The 24,230-nt window shown below is 41.0% G+C and overlaps 2 protein-coding genes across 3 annotated transcripts in view; one reads left to right on the top strand and one right to left on the bottom strand.

Moving 5' to 3' along the window:
* The window catches only part of LOC112435655 (4-hydroxybenzoate polyprenyltransferase, mitochondrial-like), a 41,830-nt gene extending 38,203 nt beyond the window's left edge, over window positions 1–3,627 (top strand). The window contains exons 3-8 of the mRNA XM_076891057.1: window positions 446–612; window positions 797–918; window positions 1,166–1,251; window positions 1,356–1,489; window positions 3,154–3,342; window positions 3,454–3,627. Of these exons, the coding sequence (XP_076747172.1) occupies window positions 446–612; window positions 797–918; window positions 1,166–1,251; window positions 1,356–1,489; window positions 3,154–3,342; window positions 3,454–3,570 (815 nt within the window). The 3' untranslated portion in view covers window positions 3,571–3,627. The remainder of the gene's footprint in view (window positions 1–445; window positions 613–796; window positions 919–1,165; window positions 1,252–1,355; window positions 1,490–3,153; window positions 3,343–3,453) is intronic.
* A 1,586-nt stretch (window positions 3,628–5,213) lies between these two features.
* On the bottom strand, window positions 5,214–22,896 carry LOC112435631 (uncharacterized). Of its 2 annotated transcripts, none has more exons than XM_076891043.1 (8): window positions 22,811–22,896; window positions 22,386–22,450; window positions 18,360–22,300; window positions 18,004–18,260; window positions 16,503–16,645; window positions 16,321–16,400; window positions 9,605–12,440; window positions 5,214–6,862 (listed from the first exon to the last, which is right to left on the bottom strand). In XM_076891043.1, the coding sequence occupies exons 2-8, from the start codon at window positions 22,393–22,395 to the stop codon at window positions 6,837–6,839; spliced, it is 7,293 nt and encodes a 2,430-aa protein (XP_076747158.1). In that variant the 5' UTR covers window positions 22,396–22,450; window positions 22,811–22,896; the 3' UTR covers window positions 5,214–6,836. The 2 variants fall into 2 exon arrangements, with proteins under 2 accessions (XP_076747158.1, XP_076747157.1); XM_076891042.1 differs by having other exon boundaries at window positions 22,774–22,893.
* Between the last annotated feature and the right edge of the window lie 1,334 nt (window positions 22,897–24,230).

Here is a 24,230-nt window from a genome sequence, read left to right as displayed (position 1 = left end):
CAGCATTTTCACCATGTTAACAAAACAGAACAAAACAAGAAGCTATATAACATTAATACAGTCTTCAGAAAACAAATGGCTAAAATAAGCACGTCATCTTTGACCTTGTAGAGCTATTAACTGGCACTAACAGGGAAGCATCTTTGTAAGCATGTAGCCCTAACTCATGATGTAGATAATAATTGTTAAAATTGTTCTTTGAAAGAATCCTACCAAACTGTAAAACTCTTATGTAATTACTGTGTAAGACAATGAGTCTAAAATATCTTGCCCCTGCATTTTTTCAGTGTCACTGCACAGATGCATCTAAAACCAAACCACATTTAAAATGCCACCAGATTAATGTAGCTATTGGCTGCACATTCATCTCTTTGTGGGCTTTGTTTCTGTTCTTATCTTACTTCCTTGTTTAATTCCCTTGAAATTCATTGCCTTTTAATCATAGGGACATGGCTGCTGTACCTCCCCTGTACATGGAGCATTGCTCTGGCTGCTAACCCTGGATGCTTCCCAGATCTGGGCATGCTCACACTGTTTGGTACAGGTGCTCTTCTCATGAGAGGGGCCGGCTGCACCATCAATGACATGTGGGACAAAGACTTCGACAAAAAAGTAAATGAGATTTTCTTACAGCTGACTCCAAACAAAGAACAGGACATGTTTTTGCAATAAAGTAAATTAAACTTCCATTTCTAAGCAGACGTTAGACTTACCTGTGTCACTGTCACTCCCCTGCTCAAAGTGTTTCTTTATTTTTCAGCTCTGATAAATTGAAAGTGTTTGTGTTTTTGCGCAGGTGTCCCGCACAGCCTCTCGACCAATCGCATCAGGAGAGATTTCTCGAATGCAGGCGCTGGTCTTCCTGGGAGGGCAGCTCTCGCTTGCACTTGGGGTTCTTTTGTGTCTCAACTATTACAGGTACTCAGAATCAATTTTATGTATGAACGTTAATGACATTTTATTAAGAAAATATAAATAGAAGAATAGGAACAGGTATATAGGTTAGATTAAATCCTCCGAGTCATGAGAAAAAAAAATCAGTGCAACAGTTGAACTGGATCACAATATTACTACAGTGTGTTAATTTTCATAGTGTAACTAAAAGTGATTATTTATCCAGTTATTTTGCAGTCTTTCCCTCACATTGTTCAAAATGCTCTCACAGTATAGCTCTGGGTGCTGCTTCTTTATCTCTTGTTATCACCTACCCGCTGATGAAGAGGTTCACTTACTGGCCACAGTTTGTGTTGGGTATGTGCTGTGTAAAGTTATCTTGTAGTGTTCTTTGTCTAGAGTTAATATTTTACAGATTATCAGAACTATAGCTGTTCTCTTGTTCTCTTCTCTCACTTTAGGACTCACTTTCAACTGGGGCGCTCTGCTCGGCTGGTCCGCTATTAAAGGCTCTTGTGATTGGTCCGTGTGTCTCCCGCTATACTTCTCAGGAGTGATGTGGACGCTGGTATATGACACAATATACGCACATCAGGTAAAGTAGTGGGCCTGAGAGATCGCACCACTTCGTTCCTATTAAACACAATTCTTTCCTTAAACCAAAGGCTGAGTGCAGTAAATGTAAAAGAACGCTCTCATACACCAACACTACCCTGAACCAATGATACCTGGCAACATGCTTTTTTTAATGCCAAATTCTGACACTGCCATTTAAGTGTTGCAGCAGAAATCATGACCAAGGTCATCAGCACCAGACCAGGAAAGCAGTTTTTCCAGTCACCTGTTGTCCAATTTAGCTTGCAAATGATAGCTTCAATTTCCTGACAGGAGCCCCCAATGTGCTTTTCTGCTGCTGTAGCCCATCGTGTTGTGCGTTGAGAGATGCTTTTTAGCAGATGTTCTTCTGAGTGGTTATTTGAGTTAACCTTGCCTTCCTATCAGCTTCCTTTCTGTCCATTCTCCTCTAACCTCAGACATCAATAAGGGATTTTTGCCCAGGTGAACTGGTATACATATATAATAAAAGACTTGTTCAACAGAGAGCGGACATTTAAAAGTGCCATACTGATTGAGACTGGTGGATTTTTGACAATAGAGTTGAATGGATGTTGATATTTTTGAAGAGGCCGGAGGTTATTAATGTTTTTGGAGTTACTAGATTTATGATAATTCTGTTGCTCTCTGTTTGTGATTATGACGGGTATTGTGTTGACTGTGGGAGAGAGAGGTCCGAGTCCAGAGTTTTGTGTATTACTGTTAAAAGTGGAACAAATATAGGAGCTGGGACCAGGGGAACATCAGTCAGTGGCAGACAGATCTGCAGGTAATGTCAATTTGGGGTAGTGACAGGGCGATGTGCGGGAGTGCTGTACGCCAAATGCCAAATTGGCGGACAGCAAACGGCGTCCCCAGGCGTTGAGGTGGAGCCCGTCTGCCCCAAAAAGATGCCTCCTCTCCCAGAAGGCATCAAAATTGTTAATAAAACCCACGCCGTGGGAGACACAGGCGGAGGAAAGCCAGGTGTTAAGGCTGAGCAGCCGGCTGAAACGGCCTATCCCTCTGCCACAGGTGGGGGTGGGCCTGGAGATAAAAGCACTCACCTGCAACTGACCAAGGAGGCTGAAGAGTAGGAGGAAGTCCAACTTCAGCAGCTCAGATTGCTGTTTGGGGATGTCATTGGTGCCGATGTGGATGATGAGCCGGTTAACCTGTGGGTGGGATGCCAGAATGTTGGGAATTCTGTCCACTATGTCAACAACAGTGGCTCCCGGGAACGACAGCGTGAGCGCCCCCCTCATCCGCACGTTCCTGACGATGGAATCCCCGAGGACCAGCGTGGAGAGAGGAGGTGCTACCGGGGGCTGCTGGCCATCTGAGACGCCCGCGCCGCGGCACCGGGGGTGTTCAGATGGAGATGCGCCAGCCGGACTGCGTGAGTGACTCCCAGGTAGCCGCGCCGTGGGTCCTCTTCTCCGAGGAGCCGGGGTAAAGCACAGCTCTCCGCGGTGAGTTTGCACCACAGCGTCGGGTTGCCCACCGCGGCTCCGGGGGCGTAGTGGTGGAGATGGCGCAGACCTCAGCGACACAGCGGGATGGCGAGGGCTAGCGGTCAGAGGAGGAAAGTCCACAGGATCCAGGATGTTAAAGTAGGGACCTTGATTGACTATGACCTCGTGTTGTTTTGTCTTTCATAAATAGGATAAGGAGGATGACATCAAAGTAGGAGTCAAATCTACTGCACTGAGGTTCCAGGAGCAAACCAAACCCTGGCTGAGTGGCTTCGTTGTGGCCATGATGTCTGGACTGGTATTAGCTGGGGTCAATGCTGAACAGACTCTCCCTTACTATGCTGTACTCACCGGTGTAGCAATGCACCTGACAAACCAGGTGAGGATCATGGTCAACTTTAATACAACATTTAAATGAGAAACATGCACAGATTCATGTGTTTTAAGATTAGGTTTTCCATTGAAGTATATTTATTTTCTTCTCTCGTAGATTTACACATTAGACATCAACAAACCAGAAGACTGCTGGAAAAAGTTTGTTTCAAACAGAAACCTTGGACTGTTGTTGTTTTTAGGTATTGTTGTCGGGAATTTGTGGAAAGAATAAAGACAGACTCTGAAGAAATGAACAAGCCTTCATATAATTAGAGACGATGTTTTATTACATTTGTGTTTTTTATGAGAAGCACTCTTTTAACAACTTATGTATTTTCAAAAATGCCAGCAAATCTAAATTGAAATTGCTGCAATAAGTTTGACCACCAGGGAGCAGTATGATTCCTCCTACCTGATGAATGTACTGTACGCCAGTGGCCTCATTACTTTGTTTTGGTCCATAAAACACATAAATATCTGGGTCTTTGCGCGACATCCTTCATAAGTCACTGGTTGACATTGGTGCTCTTTGTTTTTATTCTGGCCAGGCAGCATTTACCCACTTTACCTGTGCTTATGTGTCAGAAACCACTTCCAGTTATTAATTATAGGACTTTGGTGAGAGTCGGCATGTAGATCTGCAGACTTTACTGGTTCTTTTTAGTGCTTTTGCAACATGAGACTGCTCTCACCCATGATGTTTCAGTACTCTAAAACTTTTAAACAAATTTTAAAGAGAATTCATTTACATCCAGTCCAGTGAAAAACTAAGTTCAAGGTTCAAGGTTCTTTATTATTTGTCACATGCATAGTTACAAATAATAAAGAACCTTGAACTTAGTTTTTCACTGGACTGGATGTAAATGAATGTCCAGTGAAAAAAACTAAGTACATCTAAGTACATCTTCCAATATAGAAGGTATGTTTAGTTGCAATAACTTAATCATTTTCTCTATGAGTTTATCAGTTCCTTACATTGTTGTAGAGGAATTTCGGCCCACTCTTCTTTACAGTGTTGCTTCAGCTTGATATTTGCAGGCATTTGTTTATGCAAAAGTTTCTTAAGATCCCACCACAGCAATTGAATCAGGTTGAGCATGAAAAGGGGAAAAAACAAAGCTTGGACACTGCTAGCACGGCGCCCACACAAACGCAAAGCAGGGGCTGAAGCATAGCTGAATATGTTTCCAAACCAACTTCATTCTAAGCCAAAGACTAGAAAATACAGTGAAGCATAACTTCCCTTTGGTTTCACCTGCACAAGTCCAAGGTAGGTCTCCCCTGCAGAATTGGTTTTCCCTTCGTCAGGAGCAGCGCTGGGCTCTCCAAATCACGGACAAACAGTATCCCACATTCTTGATTTTTAGTTCACAAGCACTTGTTGTAATGACTAACTACTCCTGACATTTTGGAGATGTTAGCTCTTTATACAGCAAAGTTACAGCGGGATACAAATAACACCAGGCTGATACTGCCACGATTTGTTCCCCCCCATCTAAATCACGGACAAACAGCATCCCACAGTTGTTTATGTTTTTAAACCCATTTTGCACAGAGGCATTTTTTTTGGAAAAATTTATTGATAGCAATGTTGAATATTACACAGGAAAAAAACAACTACATGTAAAATAATTACACCGTGACGCCTCTGCCTTTCTAAATGGAGGGACAGTAACTGCGTGTTTATATGTAAGCATGTAAAACCTGAAGATGGAGACAAAATACTGTTAATCTGAATAGCTGCCATTCTGCAATTCCTCTCATGTAAACAATAACATTGCCCACAGCCTGACATGAATAAAGGCACATGCCTTTAATGTTGCATGACGAACTCTGTATTCCTCGTCCACACATAAACACAAAAAATGAGTTTAAAAAAAAAAAAAATCTCAGTTTTCGGTGATTTGAAACACCATTTACGTGTGGACGAAACAGCTGCGTTTTCAAAAATACCAGTGTAGGCGTGGACGTAGTGTAAAAGAGTTAGTAGTTTATTTTCTTACTACCAAGGTTATTATTGCTAACGAAAACTAACGAAATAATGAAAACTAGAAGTGAAAAAACATTTTCGTTAATGGAAATAAAAATAAAAACAAAAAAAGGAAAACTAACTAAAACTGTAATGAGTGTTCACAAAACTAATAAAAAATTAACTGCATTTATAGCAAAACTGTATTTAGTTTTCATTGATGTGTGCGTGTCATACAATAGTCAAGGGTGAAAATGAAGTTTAGTTTCCAGATTTTTTTTGCTGTCTAATTATGCCAGCAGGTGGCAGTACGTTAGTCGAGTCGTCTGTGTTGCTGCTCCGTCCACGCGCAGAATCATGTCAGGAGAAAGCGCCAGATTCCAATTTGGGATTACTTTGAATACGACTGTTTTGGATAAAGCAAGTGTCTTGTAGTGGAAAGAGACAAATTATGAGGGACATTTCTAAAGGGGAAAAAATTCCCACAAACCTTAAAGTGCACTTGAAAAGCTCACACAAGAAGGCTAACCTAGCTTACCTTGAGAATGTAAGGGAGCACACTCAACCCTCATCCCCAGAAAACAGAAGCTAACCCCAGGCAAGGCAGCGTGATGCATCCCAATGGTAGCTGGAATCGCAACATACTCAAGGATAAGCAGAAGAGAATGACTGATATGATGAAACTGGGATTTTGTTACACTTAATTATTGCAAACACAACTAAAACTATAACTGAAACTAATCAAAACTAAACTGAAAATAAGGATTTTCAGAAAAAATAAAAACTAAACTAGCAAACAATTGGTAAAAACTAATTAAAACTGATATAAAATTGAAAATCTGAAGTCAAAACTAAATATAAAATAAAAACTAATGAAAATTGCAAAACTATTAAAACCCTGCTTACTACCTGCAGATTACTTGTATTTGCTCAATTGTTTACTAAATGTTTGAGGTGTGAAATAAACCGCAATTGAGCAAAATATGGGTGTGTGTGGTTGGAGGATGTGTTAGTGCCTGCGTGCGTGGGTGTGGGTGTGTGTGGTTGGAGGATGTGTTAGTGCGTGCGTGCGTGCGTGCGGGTGTGTGTGGTTGGAGGATGTGTTAGTGCGTGCGTGCGTGCGCGAGCAAGGGGGAGGGGGCGAAGAACACTTTTCTGTAAAACAAAGGGGGGCCCAGCAAAAAAAGTTTGGGAACCACTGCCATAGAGGATGCCAGGGTTGAAATCATGGATAAGATGTTTCAGAAAAAAGACAAGATAAAATCTAACCCACTCTAGCATTAATACTTGCATCAGCTTTAGGAAAACTACACCTAGAGGACTGGGTGGCGAGGTGAGGTTGATCCCCTCCATTAGAGTAATGAATTGTCCATAGGAATCCAAAGGACCACCAAGCAGTGTGGTAAAATTGAGGATGTAGTTGATTAGAGGGAGAAGCGTGACACAAGTCTGCCTTTTGGATGGTGTCAGTACGACTCGTTTCTCCTGAAGGTCCAAAGACACAGAGGTGATTCTCTGGGTGAGCAGCATCAAAGTGGACACTGCCAAGAACAGTCTGAAAGTGAAAGAGATATTGCTGTGATTAAATAGGATATCTGTATACATATAATGTTTTTACTTTAGATGTAAAAACATTATGTCTAACTTAGGCTAAGAGTTCATCTATAATGGTGAAGAAATGGCCTCTGACATTCATATCAGAGTCTTTTTAGTACATTAGCTGTTCTAGAGCTGTGATCACACAAAGTTGATTCTTGGAAACGGCATCTGAAAGGTTAGGCAACAACATAACAATTCTTGGAAACGAAACAAAGTCAACAGGCTGCTAAAACCACGTGATGTGGTTGAATGCTTCAAGCAACAGATTGTTTTATTGAAAAACACATGGTCGTTTTGAGTTTGACATATTTCATAAAAGTGTGATTAGGAACATTTTTGCCACTGTGTTTACAACCCTGTACGCGTTTGAAAACTGAAGGGACTGTGCTGTGTTCTAATCCTATCAAAGATCAGAACATAGCTTATATAACTGAGCAAGATAAATTGCTCAGGAGTTTCACCTCATCTCCCAACCGTTGTGGCAGACATCTGTCCCTCCCTGGAGGCTTCTTCCTGTTAAAAGGGAGGGTTACCTTCCCACCATCACCAAGTGCTTTGCCCATAGGGTATCATCTGATTGTTGTGGTTTTCTCTCTAATACTGTAGGGTCATTGCCTTACAACTTAAAGACCTCACTTTTGTGATTTGGTACTAAATTCAAATGACGATTTTATGTTCTACATTGTTATATTTCTAATTTCATGATGCAAATATGTTCTTTCTTATGTAAATATGATCTTTCTTAAAAAAGCCGTTGTCTCTGTTGTTCTAAACCTAGTAGATACTATTAAGCATTAGTGATACCTTTGAAGGTAATCGATGCCTGGATACCATCACGGATACTTGATTTTGAAATATGTGCTAAGCATGAACTGCACCTTCTTAAAGTATCCAAAAATGTACTGCTCTGGTCACAGGTCCTCATTCTTTTTAAAGGTGCCAACTTTCTGTAACTTGTTATAGAAGAGAGAGGGGTTTTAAATATTTTTTAAAAATAAATACCATAGAGATACCATACAAATCACTGCATGCTGCATTATTTATATTTTATACAACATCCTAACTCTGAACAGGCTTGATTCATACATCTGTACACCCTAGAGAATATTCACTTACGAAAGGTTCGGAGGATATAGCATGAAAACTGTCCCATATGTTTATGTAATTTGTAATGGCAGAGTGAAATCAAGATTAATACCTGATGATGACTGGTTCGTGCAGGTAGTATTCCCTGTTAGGGCTGCCACAAACGATTATTTTGATAGTCGACTAGTCAAAGATTATTTTTGCAATTAGTCGACTAATCAGATCATGCGTCCACTGGACGTAAAAGTACATCTTATTGCACCAGCAGCATCTGCTCTTATACAACTACCATTAGCTTACAGCTTTAAGTGTTTAAGGTTTGTGCTAACTAAAAATAAAGACAAGATGGTAGTTTATTAAATTTTAATGAAATTTGCAGATTGTTTTGGTGAAGTTTAATAAACTCCTTGCTATCTAAAATATAACAGGACACTGGAGTATATTCTCGAGAATCTCACACTTCTGATAATCAGCTGTCTGCTTGACGTTTATTCAGCTATGTAAAAACTATAACTTTAATCTCACCCAAACTGATTTACTCAGGAACAAATAAAATACTAAAAAAAGCTAAACAATAACATTGTTAAGTTATCTAAGTGACTTATATATGTTTAACCTGAGTAGCGAAAGACAGCGGTGGGTCTCAGGGCACTAGTGAGCCTAGCCCCCGGCTCGCTATCGAGCTAGTGGGTAACAGACGTCTCCGAAAACGTCGGAGCGCTTTTGAAAATATGTGGTGTCTTGATAAACTGAGCAGATATTTGAGGTTTACACAGCTACATTCTCGCCTGAACATATGTTAAACCTTTATTTTGTGACCCAGAAAGAATAATAAGAGTAATATTAAAACTAACTAGCTGCCGCCGTTTGAGCTGGGCTGCGCTATGAATTCTGGGACACTGCTTCTTCTTCTTCTTCGGGGTTTAACGGCAGCTGGCATCCTTGTACATGCAGTGCTGCCATCTTCTGTATCAGTCCGTTATTACACTCTTAAATCCTACTACTTATTCCTGCGTCTTTTGTGATCTTACAAAGCTTCAAACGACGCGTCGACTATTAAATCAGTCGTCGATGATTTTGATAGTTGACGTAATCGTGACTAGTCGACTAATCGTGGCAGCCCTATTCCCTGTACTGTATAAGTAGGTGCCAGAAGGTTTGCCACAACATCTGCATAACAAATGCCCAGGTGTGGATACAGCTGTGATCTACACAGCACACGAGTAGAACAAAGGCAAGTGTGGAGGTGAACAGCTTGTGCTGTTATCCTGTTTGGTTTTCTCCAAACGTGATGCTTTGCAGTATCGCTAGACATCGCTATTGAAGCCTTTAGAGTCTCAGATGTAGCTCTTCTACATATACGTCTTTGGTTTGTCTGAGCATCTTCACCTTGTGCATTGTTTTATCACACATGTGAATCAGATCAATGAACTGCCAGACAATTTGTTTTTACAGAGGTCACCATACTTGCTGATGATTGTAGCATCTGGCTGTTACTTACCTTCTTACATCCTATAGACGCAAAGATTTAGTTTTTCCACACCGCTTCTGCATTTTGCTTACAAAAATGCACAAAAACTAATATTTCAATTCACTCATAATTTCTTTTTACCTTCAGGCTCTTGCAGACAATCATCATCCTTCATCCCGTCGTGGTCACCAGGCGCCTGATCTTGGTGTCGTTCCTCGTCTTCTGTGAGCATCTCAGATTCTTGGTTCTGCTCGAAAGGACCTTTCTCTTCTTCCTCCTTGAAGCATTCAGGAGAGTGCACTTCCTTCTTCAGACATTCTTTCTCAAGCACTGGTATTTCTGTGCAAGGTTTAGGTTCCTGTTCACTGCTTTGCTGAGTGTGCACTTCTTCCTGCTTTAATTTTGTAAACGAGACACCTAAAATATCGCCGGTGATCATCTTAAGTTGTGCACAACTGGGCGGGAGGGTTAACATATGTCTTTCAATTTTTAAACTCTCCTTTGTCCTCGTGTTATTTACATGTGCAATATTTAGCTTTGTTAAGGCTGAATTTGCCTCTATACCAACTTGATTCTTTGGATTCTGGAACAAAGGGAAGTTGCTCTCTTCAGCTAATGGGATATCACTTGCCTCAGTGCCCTTCTCCATCTTGACCGTTTTACCCTCATCTGCCTTGTTATGCATCTTGCTGTCATCATTGGCCAACTGTAAGATATGACGCAGTATGTCATCTTCTACCTTTGCCTCAATGTTCAGTGTTTTATGCTCAAGTGCTTTAACGTCTTGCTTTTGAGCTGGTGTTTCTTCATCCACTTTGAAATCATTTTCTGTCTCCATTTGTTGTTTGTCTCCAGATTCTGTGAATTCAGGTTGGGCTTGGTTTTCATATGTCTGTCTCTCTTCCTCTGGATCGCCGTAATCCTCACATGGGGTATCTGTAATTTTCACTTCTGTTACACTTTGTTCCACATTTCCTGTCTCCATTTGTTGTTTGTCTCCAGATTCTGTGAATTCAGGTTGGGCTTGGTCTTCATTTGTCTGTCTCTCTTCCTCTGGATCGCCGTAATCCTCACATGGGGTATCTGTAATTTTCACTTCTGTTACACTTTGTTCCACATTTCCTGTCTCCATTTGTTGTTTGTCTCCAGATTCTGTGAATTCAGGTTGGGCTTGGTTTTCATTTGTCTGCCTCTCTTCCTCTGGATCGCCATAATCCTCACATGGGGTATCTGTAATTTTCACTTCTGTTACACTTTGTTCCACATTTCCTGTCTCCATTTGTTGTTTGTCTCCAGATTCTGTGAATTCAGGTTGGACTTGGTTTTCATTTGTCTGTCTCTCTTCCTCTGGATCGCCGTAATCCTCACATGGGGTATCTGTAATTTTCACTTCTGTTACACTTTGTTCCACATTTCCTGTCTCCATTTGTTGTTTGTCTCCAGATTCTGTGAATTCAGGTTGGGCTTGGTTTTCATTTGTCTGTCTCTCTTCCTCTGGATTGCCGTAATCCTCACATGGGGTATCTGTAATTTTCACTTCTGTTACACTTTGTTCCACATTTCCTGTCTCCATTTGTTGTTTGTCTCCAGATTCTGTGAATTCAGGTTGGGCTTGGTTTTCATTTGTCTGCCTCTCTTCCTCTGGATTGCCGTAATCCTCACATGGGGTATCTGTAATTTTCACTTCTGTTACACTTTGTTCCACATTTCCTGTCTCCATTTGTTGTTCGTCTCCAGATTCTGTGAATTCAGGTTGGGCTTGGTTTTCATTTGTCTGCCTCTCTTCCTCTGGATCGCCGTAATCCTCACATGGGGTATCTGTAATTTTCACTTCTGTTACACTTTGTTCCACATTTCCTGTCTCCATTTGTTGTTTGTCTCCAGATTCTGTGAATTCAGGTTGGGCTTGGTTTTCATATGTCTGTCTCTCTTCCTCTGGATTGCCGTAATCCTCACATGGGGTATCTGTAATTTTCACTTCTGTTACACTTTGTTCCACATTTCCTGTCTCCATTTGTTGTTTGTCTCCAGATTCTGTGAATTCAGGTTGGGCTTGGTTTTCATATGTCTGTCTCTCTTCCTCTGGATTGCCGTAATCCTCACATGGGGTATCTGTAGATTTCACTTCTGTTACACTTTGTTCCACATTTCCTGTCTCCATTTGTTGTTTGTCTCCAGATTCTGTGAATTCAGGTTGGGCTTGGTTTTCATATGTCTGCCTCTCTTCCTCTGGATCGCCGTAATCCTCACATGGGGTATCTGTAGATTTCACTTCTGTTACACTTTGTTCCACATTTCCTGTCTCCATTTGTTGTTTGTCTCCAGATTCTGTGAATTCAGGTTGGGCTTGGTCTTCATTTGTCTGCCTCTCTTCCTCTGGATCGCCGTAATCCTCACATGGGGTATCTGTAATTTTCACTTCTGTTACACTTTGTTCCACATTTCCTGTCTCCATTTGTTGTTTGTCTCCAGATTCTGTGAATTCAGGTTGGGCTTGGTCTTCATTTGTCTGCCTCTCTTCCTCTGGATCGCCGTAATCCTCACATGGGGTATCTGTAATTTTCACTTCTGTTACACTTTGTTCCACTTTTCCTGTCTCCTGTTCTCTTGCAGTCTCTAGCAGCACAAGCTCCGCTTGTTTTTGCAGCTCTTGTTGGACAGTAGAGTTTGGTTTGGCATTTTCATGTTGAATGTCTGATTCGGAAGTCTCGCCAGGACTTTCTCCGTTGGTTTCCTGGCATTCCCTGATCTGGAGTGCACTTTTCTCTGTGGTATAGTTTTCTTCCAGGTTCTCAGCTTGTGGAACCTCATCACAGTCTGCAAAAAGGTCCTCCATTTCTACATCTCCTCTGTCTTTATCTAGCTGGTCCATGTTAGACAAATGTTCCTCTTCTTCTTCTGTTACTGGCACATTATCAACGCTTGCCTCCAGCTGATCAAGGCTCCCCTGACCTACGAGTTCATGATTCTTCATGACCTGCATAGACAGAATCAAGGTCCAAATTATGATACACTTTTCCATCACATTATATTGGGGTGGGGCACTGATGATGTAGAAGCCTCAAAAACTCATTTATCCAATATAATACACTTGGAGTTATGGGGTTGAGATAAGACTCCCAGTCCTATAGTTTATGGGAAGACAGACATGACATAGTAAACACTTTCCTTGTGAGTTTATGGGCTTAGTCACTGATTTTGGAAGCATACTGAATAAAACATTACTACAACTATTTTGCAAATCATGTTTAAATTGCTTAAAAATGTTGGATTATCTTTTGTCTGCTTACTGCATAGAGATAGCAGTTTCACTGTCAGCCCCTCTCCTTCTCACCACATCTTATTCTTTGAAATAGAAGTGGGCGGTATAAACGGTATACGGTAGAAACTATATAAATTTGGCTAACGGTAGAGATTTTGACTATACCGCTCTACCGCGATAGCGTATGTTGATGGTGTCATCAAGCTGCGCCTGTTTTGGTTGAAAGCATTGCAGCGACTAAAAACAACATCATCTGCAATTTTTACTGAGCGACAGTAATAGCAAAGAGACAAAGCACTTTTGGAATATGGGGATAGCCAAAAACTCCACTCCTCCACTTCCGTCCCATTGATTCATTCAGTGGGGCAAAAAAGTATTTAGTCAGCCACCGATTGTGCAAGTTCCCCCACTTAAAATGATGACAGAGGTCAGTAATTTGCACCAGAGGTACACTTCAACTGTGAGAGACAGAATGTGAAAAAAAAAAATCCATGAATTCACATGGTAGGATGTGTAAAGAATTTATTCGTAAATTAGGGTGGAAAATAAGTATTTGGTCACCTCAAACAAGGAAAATCTCTGGCTCTCACAGACCTGTAACGTCTTCTGTAAGAAGCTTTTTTGTCCCCCACTCGTTACCTGCATGAATGGCACCTGTTTGAACTCATCATCTGTATAAAAGACACCTGTCCACAGCCTCAAACAGTCAGACTCCAAACTCCGCCATGGCCAAGACCAAAGAGCTTTTGAAGGACACCAGGAAAAGTATTGTAGACCTGCACCAGACTGGGAAGAGTGAATCTACAATAGGCAAGCAGCTTAGTGTGAAAAAAATCAACTGTGGGAGCAATCATCAGAAAATGGAAGACATACAAGACCACTGATAATCTCCCTCGATCTAGGGCTCCACGCAAGATCTCATCCCGTGGGGTCAAAATGATCATGAGAACGGTGAGCAAAGATCCCAGAACCACACGGGGGGACCTGGTGAATGACCTGCAGAGAGCTGGGACCAAAGTAACAAAGGTCACCATCAGTAACACACTACAACGGCAGGGAATCAAATCCCGCAGTGCCAGACGTGTTCCGCTGCTGAAGCCAGTGCATGTCCAGGCCCGTCTGAAGTTTGCCAGAGAGCACATGGATGATACAGCAGAGGATTGGGAGAATGTCATGTGGTCAGATGAAACCAAAGTAGAACTTTTTGGTATAAACTCAACTTGTCGTGTTTGGGGGAAGAAGAATATTGAGTTGCATCCCAAGAACACCATACCTACTGTGAAGCATGGGGGTGGAAACATCATGCTATGGGGCTGTTTTTCTGCCAAGGGGACAGGACGACTGATCCGTGTTAAGGACAGAATGAATGGGGCCATGTATCGTGAGATTTTGAGCCAAAACCTCCTTCCATCAGTGAGAACTTTGAAGATGAAACGAGGCTGGGTCTTCCAACATGACAATGATCCAAAACACACCGCCCGGGCAACAAAGGAGTGGCTCCGTAAGAAGCATTTGAAAGTCCTGGAGTGGCCTAGCCAGTCTCCAGACCTCAACCCCATAGAAAATCTGTGGCGGGAGTTGAAAGTCCGTGTTGCTCGGCGACAGCCCCAAGACATCACTGCTCTCGAGAAGATCTACATGGAGGAATGGGCCAAAATACCAGCTACTGTGTGTGCAAACCTGGTAAAGACCTATAGTAAACGTTTGACCTCTGTTATTGCCAACAAAGGTTATGTTACAAAGTATTGAGTTGTATTTTTGTTATTGACCAAATACTTATTTTCCACCCTGATTTACGAATAAATTCTTTACAAATCCTACCATGTGGATTCATGGATTTTTTTTTCACATTCTGTCTCTCACAGTTGAAGTGTACCTCTGGTGCAAATTACTGACCTCTGTCATCATTTTAGGTGGGGGAACTTGCACAATCGGTGGCTGACTAAATACTTTTTTGCCCCACTGTTAATGCTGAATTCTCTCGCAGCTGCTATATTCCCATGTTGTTGCAGTATATTAATGACTAACCTCGTATTGTGGATGGATTATCTCAGTTGTTCTCCTGACTGAAGTTTGGTCCGTTTACAGCATCCTGCCATGCAATTGCATTTGTCCCTAACCACTAGAAACCCTCACGTTAAAAAGTTGGCATTCATCCTTCAGCTTCACTGTGCTAATGTTATGCTAACGTAGCTGTGTCGCTAGCAATCACGTAGGACATCATTATATACCAGCTAGCCCAACTTCAGTAACCTTACAAATGTCACTGCTGTTTAGTTTTCTGTCTTCATTTATGTTGGAAGTGATAGCAGAGCTGTACATTTTAATTTTTTCAGAAATCTCTCAGTCAGAACATGCTATATGATGTTTAGGTGGAAGCTAGCGAGCAAATTTCCTGCTAACTTCTAACTCCATTCAATTTAATAGATTCTGTTTTCATGGATGCCTGGATGTTAAACTTAATTGTTACACCTGGTAGAGCAGAAACGCTGATCATTTTATTAAAGATGAAAGAATTGCGATAGTTTGTAACTCTCAGTGACGCTGCAGTGTTTGACTTTGGGACCTGAAGTGGACGGAGTTTTGGATTACTCCGCAAGGCTCCTGACTACGGCAGCCGTAATGCTCCGGCAATCCATCAAGCGGTGCGCTTTCATAGCTCTCCAAAGTCGTACTAAAACATTTTTTGATTTCTACGCACCGTGTAACACAAAATCGGTTTGAGGTCAGTAAGCACAACCAGAATTCATACATAAGGCACACTGTCGATTTTTGAGAAAATTAAAGGATTTTAAGTGTGCCTTATAGTGTGTAAAATACGTTATACAGAAGAAAAGAATATATCCTGATATATATCGTTACCGCACATGCTTCAAATTATACCGTGATATGGATTTTAGGCCATATCGCCCAGCCCTACTTTGAAACTAAGATGGTTGTGGTGAAAATGCTAATCTTGGGGCATCAAAACACAATTTCAGAAACCAACGGATCGTGTCACAGTAGTTGTCCATGTCCATCTTTGACATTACTTATGGTTTAATCCCTGTAAATGTAGCACTTTTTAATAGCCAAGGAATTGGGGTAGGATATGCACTGCATCACTCCATTAGGTGCAACCTTAATCAATATTAAACCGATTTGTGGCAAAGTTTTTGGACTACAAAAACATTCAGACTAAAGGAATCAAATGGCCCAGTGCCAATGTCTCTGTAGCCAATGTGATATGTGAATAAAACCATTCTTTTGCAAAAGTAAGTCCACTGTCTATATGTAGCTTGTGAAAGTGATGCAGTGCTACTAAACAAGATGCATGGTTGACATTTAAAAATGTCATTCTGATGAATTCTTTATGTTAATTTTTATATCTATTCATATTTTTAGGATGTATGCTCCCACTCTCTTTCGTTGGCTACTCCCTTCAAATACCAGACATGTTGACATCTGACATCTAATTGCTGTTTACATTTTTTATAGGCTTAAATAACTTAATTCTTCATTCAACTTCATTTTCTCTTGATTTTCTAAATCTTCATGGTTATGACAGCAGTGTGTAGAACAAAAGCACCGTCCGCCCATCAGTTAAAGAGAATACCTTTTTTGACCCAAAGATGATGCCTTGATGGCAACGTGACAGTTTGGGGCGACGAACCTCTATTGGCACTACACGTTCCTCTGTAAAGAAAAAAAAAGGAAAAAAGGGAATGCTTATGTGACAGCGTCAGGTATCGGAAAGCAGAACACGTTCCTACAAATCCTGCAAATGCTCCAACATACCACGATGCAAGACAATGTGATCAATCATGTTGTTCTTGTTCTTAGTTTGGTACAGACAGAAAGGGCAGCAGAGGTCCTTCTGATGAGTAGGCTTTGACTGGCAGGTAGAGTGACCCGTCTCCATGTGCATTTCCAGAGTTTTCCTAATGACAACAGGAGAAATCAGTGATAACATTGCAAATCTGTCGGTGTTTGGTGACAACTCGTGTTGAGTAATGAGTAGAAATGACAAATTCAAGATGTCTGTCAAGTCAAATACCTCATAAAACTCATCCAAGTTATTTCCATAAATCTAAAATAATTGACAACAATGTCTAAATTTGAATAAAAGAAGCTTCTTCTTCAAAAAGGGTTCAAACAGCAGATAGCGCAGCATGTTTGATTTAGCACACTTTTATGCCAGGTTCTCTTCCCGATGCCACCCCAAAGGGATTTGTGTCTCCTCCTTGAGGCAAACCAGGAATGCATTATGTCACCTGACTATAGAAACTAGTCAGATCCTGCGCATGTGTGATGATGCAGAATTAAAAGTATCAATTATTACTCATCCTGAATGCAAATGCGAGAATAAATGCAACATTTAAAACAAATGTGAAAATGAATATTTACTAGGGCTGCTCGATTATGGCAAAAATTATAATCACGATTATTTTCACTGAAATTGAGATCTCGATTATTTGACAATATGTATTTAACAATAACAATGTGTTGAACAATGACTTTAAAGATTGTCAAAAAATAATATAAAATAGTGTGCAAATACTGATAACAGTGCAAATGTTTGCAATATAAAAAATAAATGAAAAATGTAAACATCTATGTTTAGTGAACTTTGCAGTGTTGCTCTGTGGTGCAGCTACGACACTGTAGCAAAGTTTACACACTATGTCTACTTGATCCACGTCTGACTCCGCCAACCCATGTTTCCACACCACTGAAGTTTTTTTTAAACTCTCTTTTCAACCAACAGCAGTCACTCTCCTCTCCAAATAACTTCTGCTTAGCTTTCGGAGCTTCCCTCGGGTCCTCTTAATTGTTGTGACACGTGTTCGAAATGCAGAGAGGTGCGCTCGATTTGCCACACGGAGCAGCGCGAGAGTAAAGCACGAGGGAGGGGCTAATAATCGGCTCAGTCATTTTTAATGATCGTTTAAAGCCCAGATCGTAATCGTGATTAAAATTCGATTAATTGAGCAGCCCTAATATTTACATAAAAATAAATATTTTTATTTATTTTTTTAATCTTGAGATAAAGAAGCTTTTCTGCAAAGGTTTTCCAATACCCAGATAGGCACTGTACTTTTTCAGACTAAACAAGACCAACTGCTAAAATTTCCATTTGGCTATGTTACTTTTTAAGTGAGCCCACAAGAAGAAGAAGAAGAAGAAAAAAGCGTGGCAAAATGGTGTGACTGCTTTAATATATGAGCTTAAATTTGTCTATTATCAATACTTTTTTTTAGTTTAGTTTTTAACAATAAAAAAAGCCCAAAGTTCTTACTTGTGTTTTAATCCAGATGTGGAGCTATTGTCCAGTTTCTTGATGGCTGCGTGGCTGTGCTCATGGGAATGCAAGCCTTTCAATGACATAAACATCCGGCCGCACTGTTTACACGTGTGTTTGTCTCTATTCGATTCTAGTTCTGGCTGCTGTACATCAGAGAGTTCTGATGTAGCGGCGCTCTGTACTCGTGTCCCGTTCCAACGATTAACCTCGTTCACAGTTTCCAATGTGGTCATTTCATCTTGCCTGCAGGGCTGAAAAAAAAAAAAAAAAAAAAAATCACAGTAATGGTCAAATAACACGAGTAGATCAGAAGACGAAGAGCGTAGACAGGAATTACAGCGTCAACTTACCTCGCTGGATTCTTGCTCTAGTGTTGTGCTAATAAGAGACTCCTTTCTCTGCGCAGCCTTGGCCTTCTTTAGCATCCTTGCTCTGTGGCGATCCATGTGATAACACAACTTTCTAATCCCATTTAATTGTGTGTTGCAGTGGTCACATTTGTAAACCCCTGTGTTTTTCTTTTTCCTCAATCCTAGTGACAACACAGTAAAGTCCAATTTCCACTCTGAGCGGTGAAAAGTACTATAGTGGTCAATGAGCAGCTGCGACGACTTGAATGTTAATTCTGGACATTTCAAACATTTAACCTTTGTGCTGTTGCCTGATTTAAGTATTTTGCTGGGAGAGTTCCATTTACGCTTATTATATTTCTCAAGAAGTTTGTAAATACTGACTGCATCCAATTTGTGAGTATTTTTGTAGTGGCGCTGGAGGTATTGATATCGTCCTTTATAGGTGCACATCTGGCACTTGTACAACTGTTTGCTGCTGCGGAGGCCGGACAGCAAAGTTGACGGGGATGCCTCAGGAGTTTCCGTTTGTGGAGCCTGTCTACTTTTCGCAATTTTTACTCTTCTCGAAGTTTTGTTTTTCACAGAGGCATCCTTCCGTGCTGAGCCCCGAGATGTGTGAACCGGCTGGCTTTCAGTGTCAGTGTGCTCATACACTTTTCTGTCATGATGAACCATCTTACAGTGAGCATTGAGTTTTGTCAGTGATCCATGGATTTGTGAACATTTTTTACACAAGTACCCTCTTTCATTAGAACGTCTTCCTAAAGTACAATTGACCATGTTTGATGCAAAGACTTCACCTGTCTCAAGTTCATCTGCCCAGACTACAATTGCTGGATGCTTCATTTGACAGTGAGTGAGGGTCCCTTGGGAGCTAACATTCACATATGGACACTTTGGACACTTGTAGATCAAGAGGCTTTTTTCTGCTGTTATGCTAGACTTCAATGTCTTATGCAGACGTTTTTGGAGCTGCTGTTCTGGTTTTTGTTCTTGTTCATATCTTTCAATTACAGCTTCCGGGTGTTTCAATCCACAGTGAATGTGGAGACCCTGTTTGCTATTAAAATTTGCAGAGCAGTAAAGGCACTTGAACACTTTGGAGGACAATGAGCCAGGTCTGTCACTTTGGTCTTCCACCCGCCAGCTTGCGCTTGTTTTCTTGGAAAGTTCTGCACTCAAAGGATGAACCATTCGGTAATGGTGTGCCAGATCTGACAAAGAGTTAGATTTAAAAGAGCATCTTTTGCAAGACAAACCAGCTTTATTTTGTCCGGATCTTTGGGATAGCAATCTGTTTTCAGTGCCATTGCCTCCACTCTGCTCTAGATCAGGCTTCTTCTTTTTACAATGGACCATTCCAGGACCGGCATATAACTGAAAATTTACATACTCAACGCAGGGGACACGTCCTAGATGGCGTTCCTCGTAGTGCTCATAAACTGCTGCAGCTTTTTCATGTCTGAAAACACAGAATTCACAATAATAGCCGGGCTCTAATGATCCTTGTCTAAAATAATATCTTAAAATATCTGTGACTGTACGCTTTACTTTGTGAATTTTCCTTAAATGCGTCTTCAGAGCATATATCACGTCAGTTTTGTATGCGCATGCGTAACAGTTCAGGGACCTCTTTCTGTGTGGGGTTGTCACTGAGGGTGTTGCTGAAATGACCAAAGACTTTGAATGCTTCCTTGTTTTTTTCTTTTTCATTTTCAGCTTGAGGATTTCCTGAGCAGCTTCTTCATTTTGAGTGGATGTTAGAGGAGATTTCTGTGCCTGATCGTGGATCTTAGATGTATGCAGAAGGATTTCTGAAGTCTTCGCCTTAAATCCATGATGTATTCTGCTGTAATGGTGCATTACCCGATCCAAAGTACTATGCCTGTAGTTACAAAAGTGGCAAAAAAATGCTTTTTCTTCACCTTCATTTATTATAGGAGGAGGTAGACGGGAAGAAGAGGAATCCTTTGCATTTGCTTTCCTGATTTCATCATGGATTAAAGCTGTATATTCAAGAACACACTTAGTGCTGGAATTACACTTTCGATGAACCTTAGCCTGATGGATAATTACTCCTTTTACAGATGGATTTCCAAAGTTGCATTTGTGGCAGTAAAACAAGTTTTCTGGACATGCGTAGGACTTGTTCTGTCTCTCTCCTGTTTCTGAGGCATCTGCTGTGTAATCCTCCTTATACAGATCTTCTTTTTCCCTACACATCTTCACTTGTTTACTAGTATTAAATTGGGAAGATGAAGGACTTTTTGACATCTTAGATTCACTCTGACGTTTCTGCATCTCAGCACTGTACCCTAGGACATCATCAGTACCTATTGGTGCATCCATAGAATGTTTTGCATAGTGATGACCAAGGATACGCTTAACCTCGGTACTTGTGTAACTGCAGAACTGGCAGTAAAATGTTTCATTTGGTAAACTGGATGAGGAAATGTCCAGTCCAGTAGTAATTTCATTACTGGATTTTGTTGGAAACTTCGAAGATTCCCCTTTCGTGGTTTGGGAAGATTCTGAACGATTCTTACAGGCTTCTGGTGTGGTCTCTGAATGATCTACTACAATCACAGAATCTGAACACTTCTCAGATGTCATCTCTGATGCTGCATGTGATGTGGGACAAGCGGACTGTTTGATTTTATCTAATGTGATTACTTCATCTGGGTGGCTTTTTTGGTAGTGAACATCTAGACTCAGCTGAGACGATTCCTCTTGGCATTCAGACATTGAATATCTGCAGAACAATAAGGAATTCTCCACTTCATATGTTGCATGCTTTGCCTTGTAATGTTCTTTCAAAGACTTCAATAGATTGATAGTAAATTTACAAAGAAAGCATTTGAAAACCAAACTGAGGCCACATGATTTCATGGCAAATACATCTGGGGCATCTGGATGATTTTCCAAGTAGTGCCTCTTGAGGTCAGCTGTGCTTAAAAACTCAACTGGACACTCCAAGCAACGAAAGGTGGCACTGTGATCACTTGCGTCCTGAATGTAGACAGAATTGTATCTGATATAAGGGTGGTCACTTTGATAATGGGCAGAAATTCGCCTGATGCCCACGTCACTGTAGTCACAATGTTTACAAGAATACACTTTTGCCGCGTCTGCCTCATCTTCATCTTCGCTGACTTCGCTGCTGGATGACTGTTGTCTATTTTCTTTTTCCGTGAGCATCTCTTCGTTATCCAACTTGGCTTTTTTGACAGGATGACCTTTTAAACTTTTACCACTGGATCTCTTCACAGCACTGTCAGGAACAGTTTCCTTTCTGAATTGTTCCGGAGTTTTAGTCAAATCAGTAGTCAAGTCAGTGTGCAAAAAAGGGTACGACTTACTTCCGGTGATATCTATCACAGACTTTGCTGTGACTTTAAACACACCACTACTGTTTGGACAGGAGCTTGAAGGAGATTCCTGCAAAACTTTCAGGTCCTTTAATGTGCAGTTTGCTTCTGAGGTAGAAATATCTGAAAGAACTGATGGATCTTCCGATGTTCCTGCAGCTTCATTGTTCTGGTTTGCTGAAATGACACTTAAAGTGCTGTCGAGGTTTTCTGAAATGATGACACCTCCTGACACGTTAGGATTTTCTGAAGTTTTGTGACACAGTTCCTCGTGTTCACTTAAACCATCCCAACTACAAGCTTTAAAATCACACCTCTGGCATTTAAAATTATCTCCTGAACTGCTGCTCTCTGTGTTGGCTTTGTCAGTCCCAGGGGATAAACCAGCCTCTCTGAGAGAAATTTCTGTATTGAGGCCATGCACCTTGTAAAGGTGTTCAAAAAGGTACACCTTGGATTCGAAGATCAGCACACAGTGACTACAATGGAAAGCCTCGACTTGGGATTCTTCAGTGACTGCTTGGCTGATGACTTGCTTGATGTGGCCAGAGGTGGAGCACTCCACTGTATCTGAGGGGGCAGGCAACAGACCAGTATAGATCAGCATAGGTCAGTATCTATTCACAAAGACGTTGCATACCTCTGTGATACATACCGTTTTCCATCTTGCATGCCTCTTTTAACCCACAGCCTTACACATTAAGTGACACACCTAGACAACTGAAAAAACAGATTATTATTTTTCTCAAGGCACAGAAGCAGCACAACATAATCCGACGCTACTTCGTTATCCGTTATTAAGTTATACACACAAGTGAATACTTAAAGAGAGCGAGAGAGCGAGATTGTACGCTTTGCTAATATTATCTTTAAATATGGCAGCACAAAGAACTCAACACCTCTATTTAACTTTCAGTGTAGCATATTCAACAGGAAGGAGACGTTAAACGAGTCAACCGAATAAACAGATCCTACCTATTTTAACAAAATGCCGAGATGTGCAACTCGCTAAAGTGCGCGATGCACGCAAGGTTTTTACTCACGCATGCACACAAAAACAGGACAAGGCTTAGGAGGCACCGTTTTGAACCGCTGCTGGAGGTCGCATGAACACGGAGCACGTTTCCGCCATTTTTCAAGCGTGTGTGACTCTCCCTGGCCTGTGCTTCCCCCACCGCAACAAAACATCTTCACTTCCGTAGAATTCACCAACCCTTCAAAATAAAACTACCTGAAAACTACCTCCGCTGTGTAAGTAATTAAAATATCAGTTATAATGTTATTTACCAGCAGTTACACGAGATTCGATATAACGACAGGATATTTTGGTTTAATACGAACTAGGATTTCTTAATTGTATTTTTTTTAAAATTTTATCAATTTGATAAAAAAAAATATGTGTTTGTTAATATTCACGAAAACGTATGGAGTTTTTTGTTGTTGTTTTTTTTACTTCCACGCTTAGTTCATTGTGAAATCTGGGGAAACAGTAACCGGAAGTGCGTAGATTTCATACCTTAACGCCAAGCCCCCCTTTTAAAAGTCTTTTCTGTTTTTGTGATGGTGTTGTTTTCTGTTTTTATGGCCGGCGATATAGGTATTATAATGTCCAATGAAAGGTATTAACAAATCCTCCATACTGTAAGTGTTATATAGCACCGCATATTTAAATAAATGGGCGCTATTGTTATTAAAAACTTATAACAGAAATCCTTTTTTCAGGCTCGGTTTCTATCGCAGGCAGTTGGCCACGTGCTTGCAGTGACGATGCTTGCTGAGCTGCACAGGTCACAAAGAAAGCAAGAAAAGCTTTGTTTTACCAATATCACCTTGGTATCCCAGAGAAATTTTATACTGATGTTGCAGACTTTTGCAGAGGGTCTGGCTTTTACAACAAGATGAAAGCTAAAACATTCTAGGGAAAATTAAAGGATCTAGATTTGTGTCACATATCACATCTTCACAGCAGTTTTTGCTCAATATGTTTCAAATTCACTCTTTATATGTTCATGATGCGCAAATCCTTTCGAGGCAGATATCCTGCTTTAAGCAGGAGGCCGTTTGTGTAAAAAAGGAACGACCATCTCTCAAACGAGAAGGGGCTTAAGAGTTTATCTTTCACGATCTTATAATGCAGTGAATGCAGCCATTCCTCATCTCACAATGAATAGTACTCATACTAAAAAGTACAAAATGAAAGCATGTTTTTCATTATCAACTGCACCACTTAACCAGCCACACTGCTCTGTTTCTATTCTCATTGTAGTCTTTGGGGCGATCGTGGCTCAAGAGTTGGGAGTTCGCCTTGTAATCGGAAGGTTGCCGACATACATCGCCGCTTTACGTCAACTCCGAAGCCCTTTGGAACAGGGCCCTGTGCAGCACTGTTCAGCAAGAGCAGTGAGGTTTCAGTTGTAATGCTGCTTACATTTGTCACATGTTTTTTGCATATGCAATAATGTTGCATATTCCACAGCCCTACCCTGTCTTGACAAGTAAA

Source organism: Maylandia zebra, linkage group LG12, assembly GCF_041146795.1.
Source record: "Maylandia zebra isolate NMK-2024a linkage group LG12, Mzebra_GT3a, whole genome shotgun sequence".
In the NCBI taxonomy this organism is placed as follows: Eukaryota; Metazoa; Chordata; class Actinopteri; order Cichliformes; family Cichlidae; genus Maylandia; species Maylandia zebra.
This window is presented reverse-complemented; position numbering and strand designations above follow the sequence as displayed.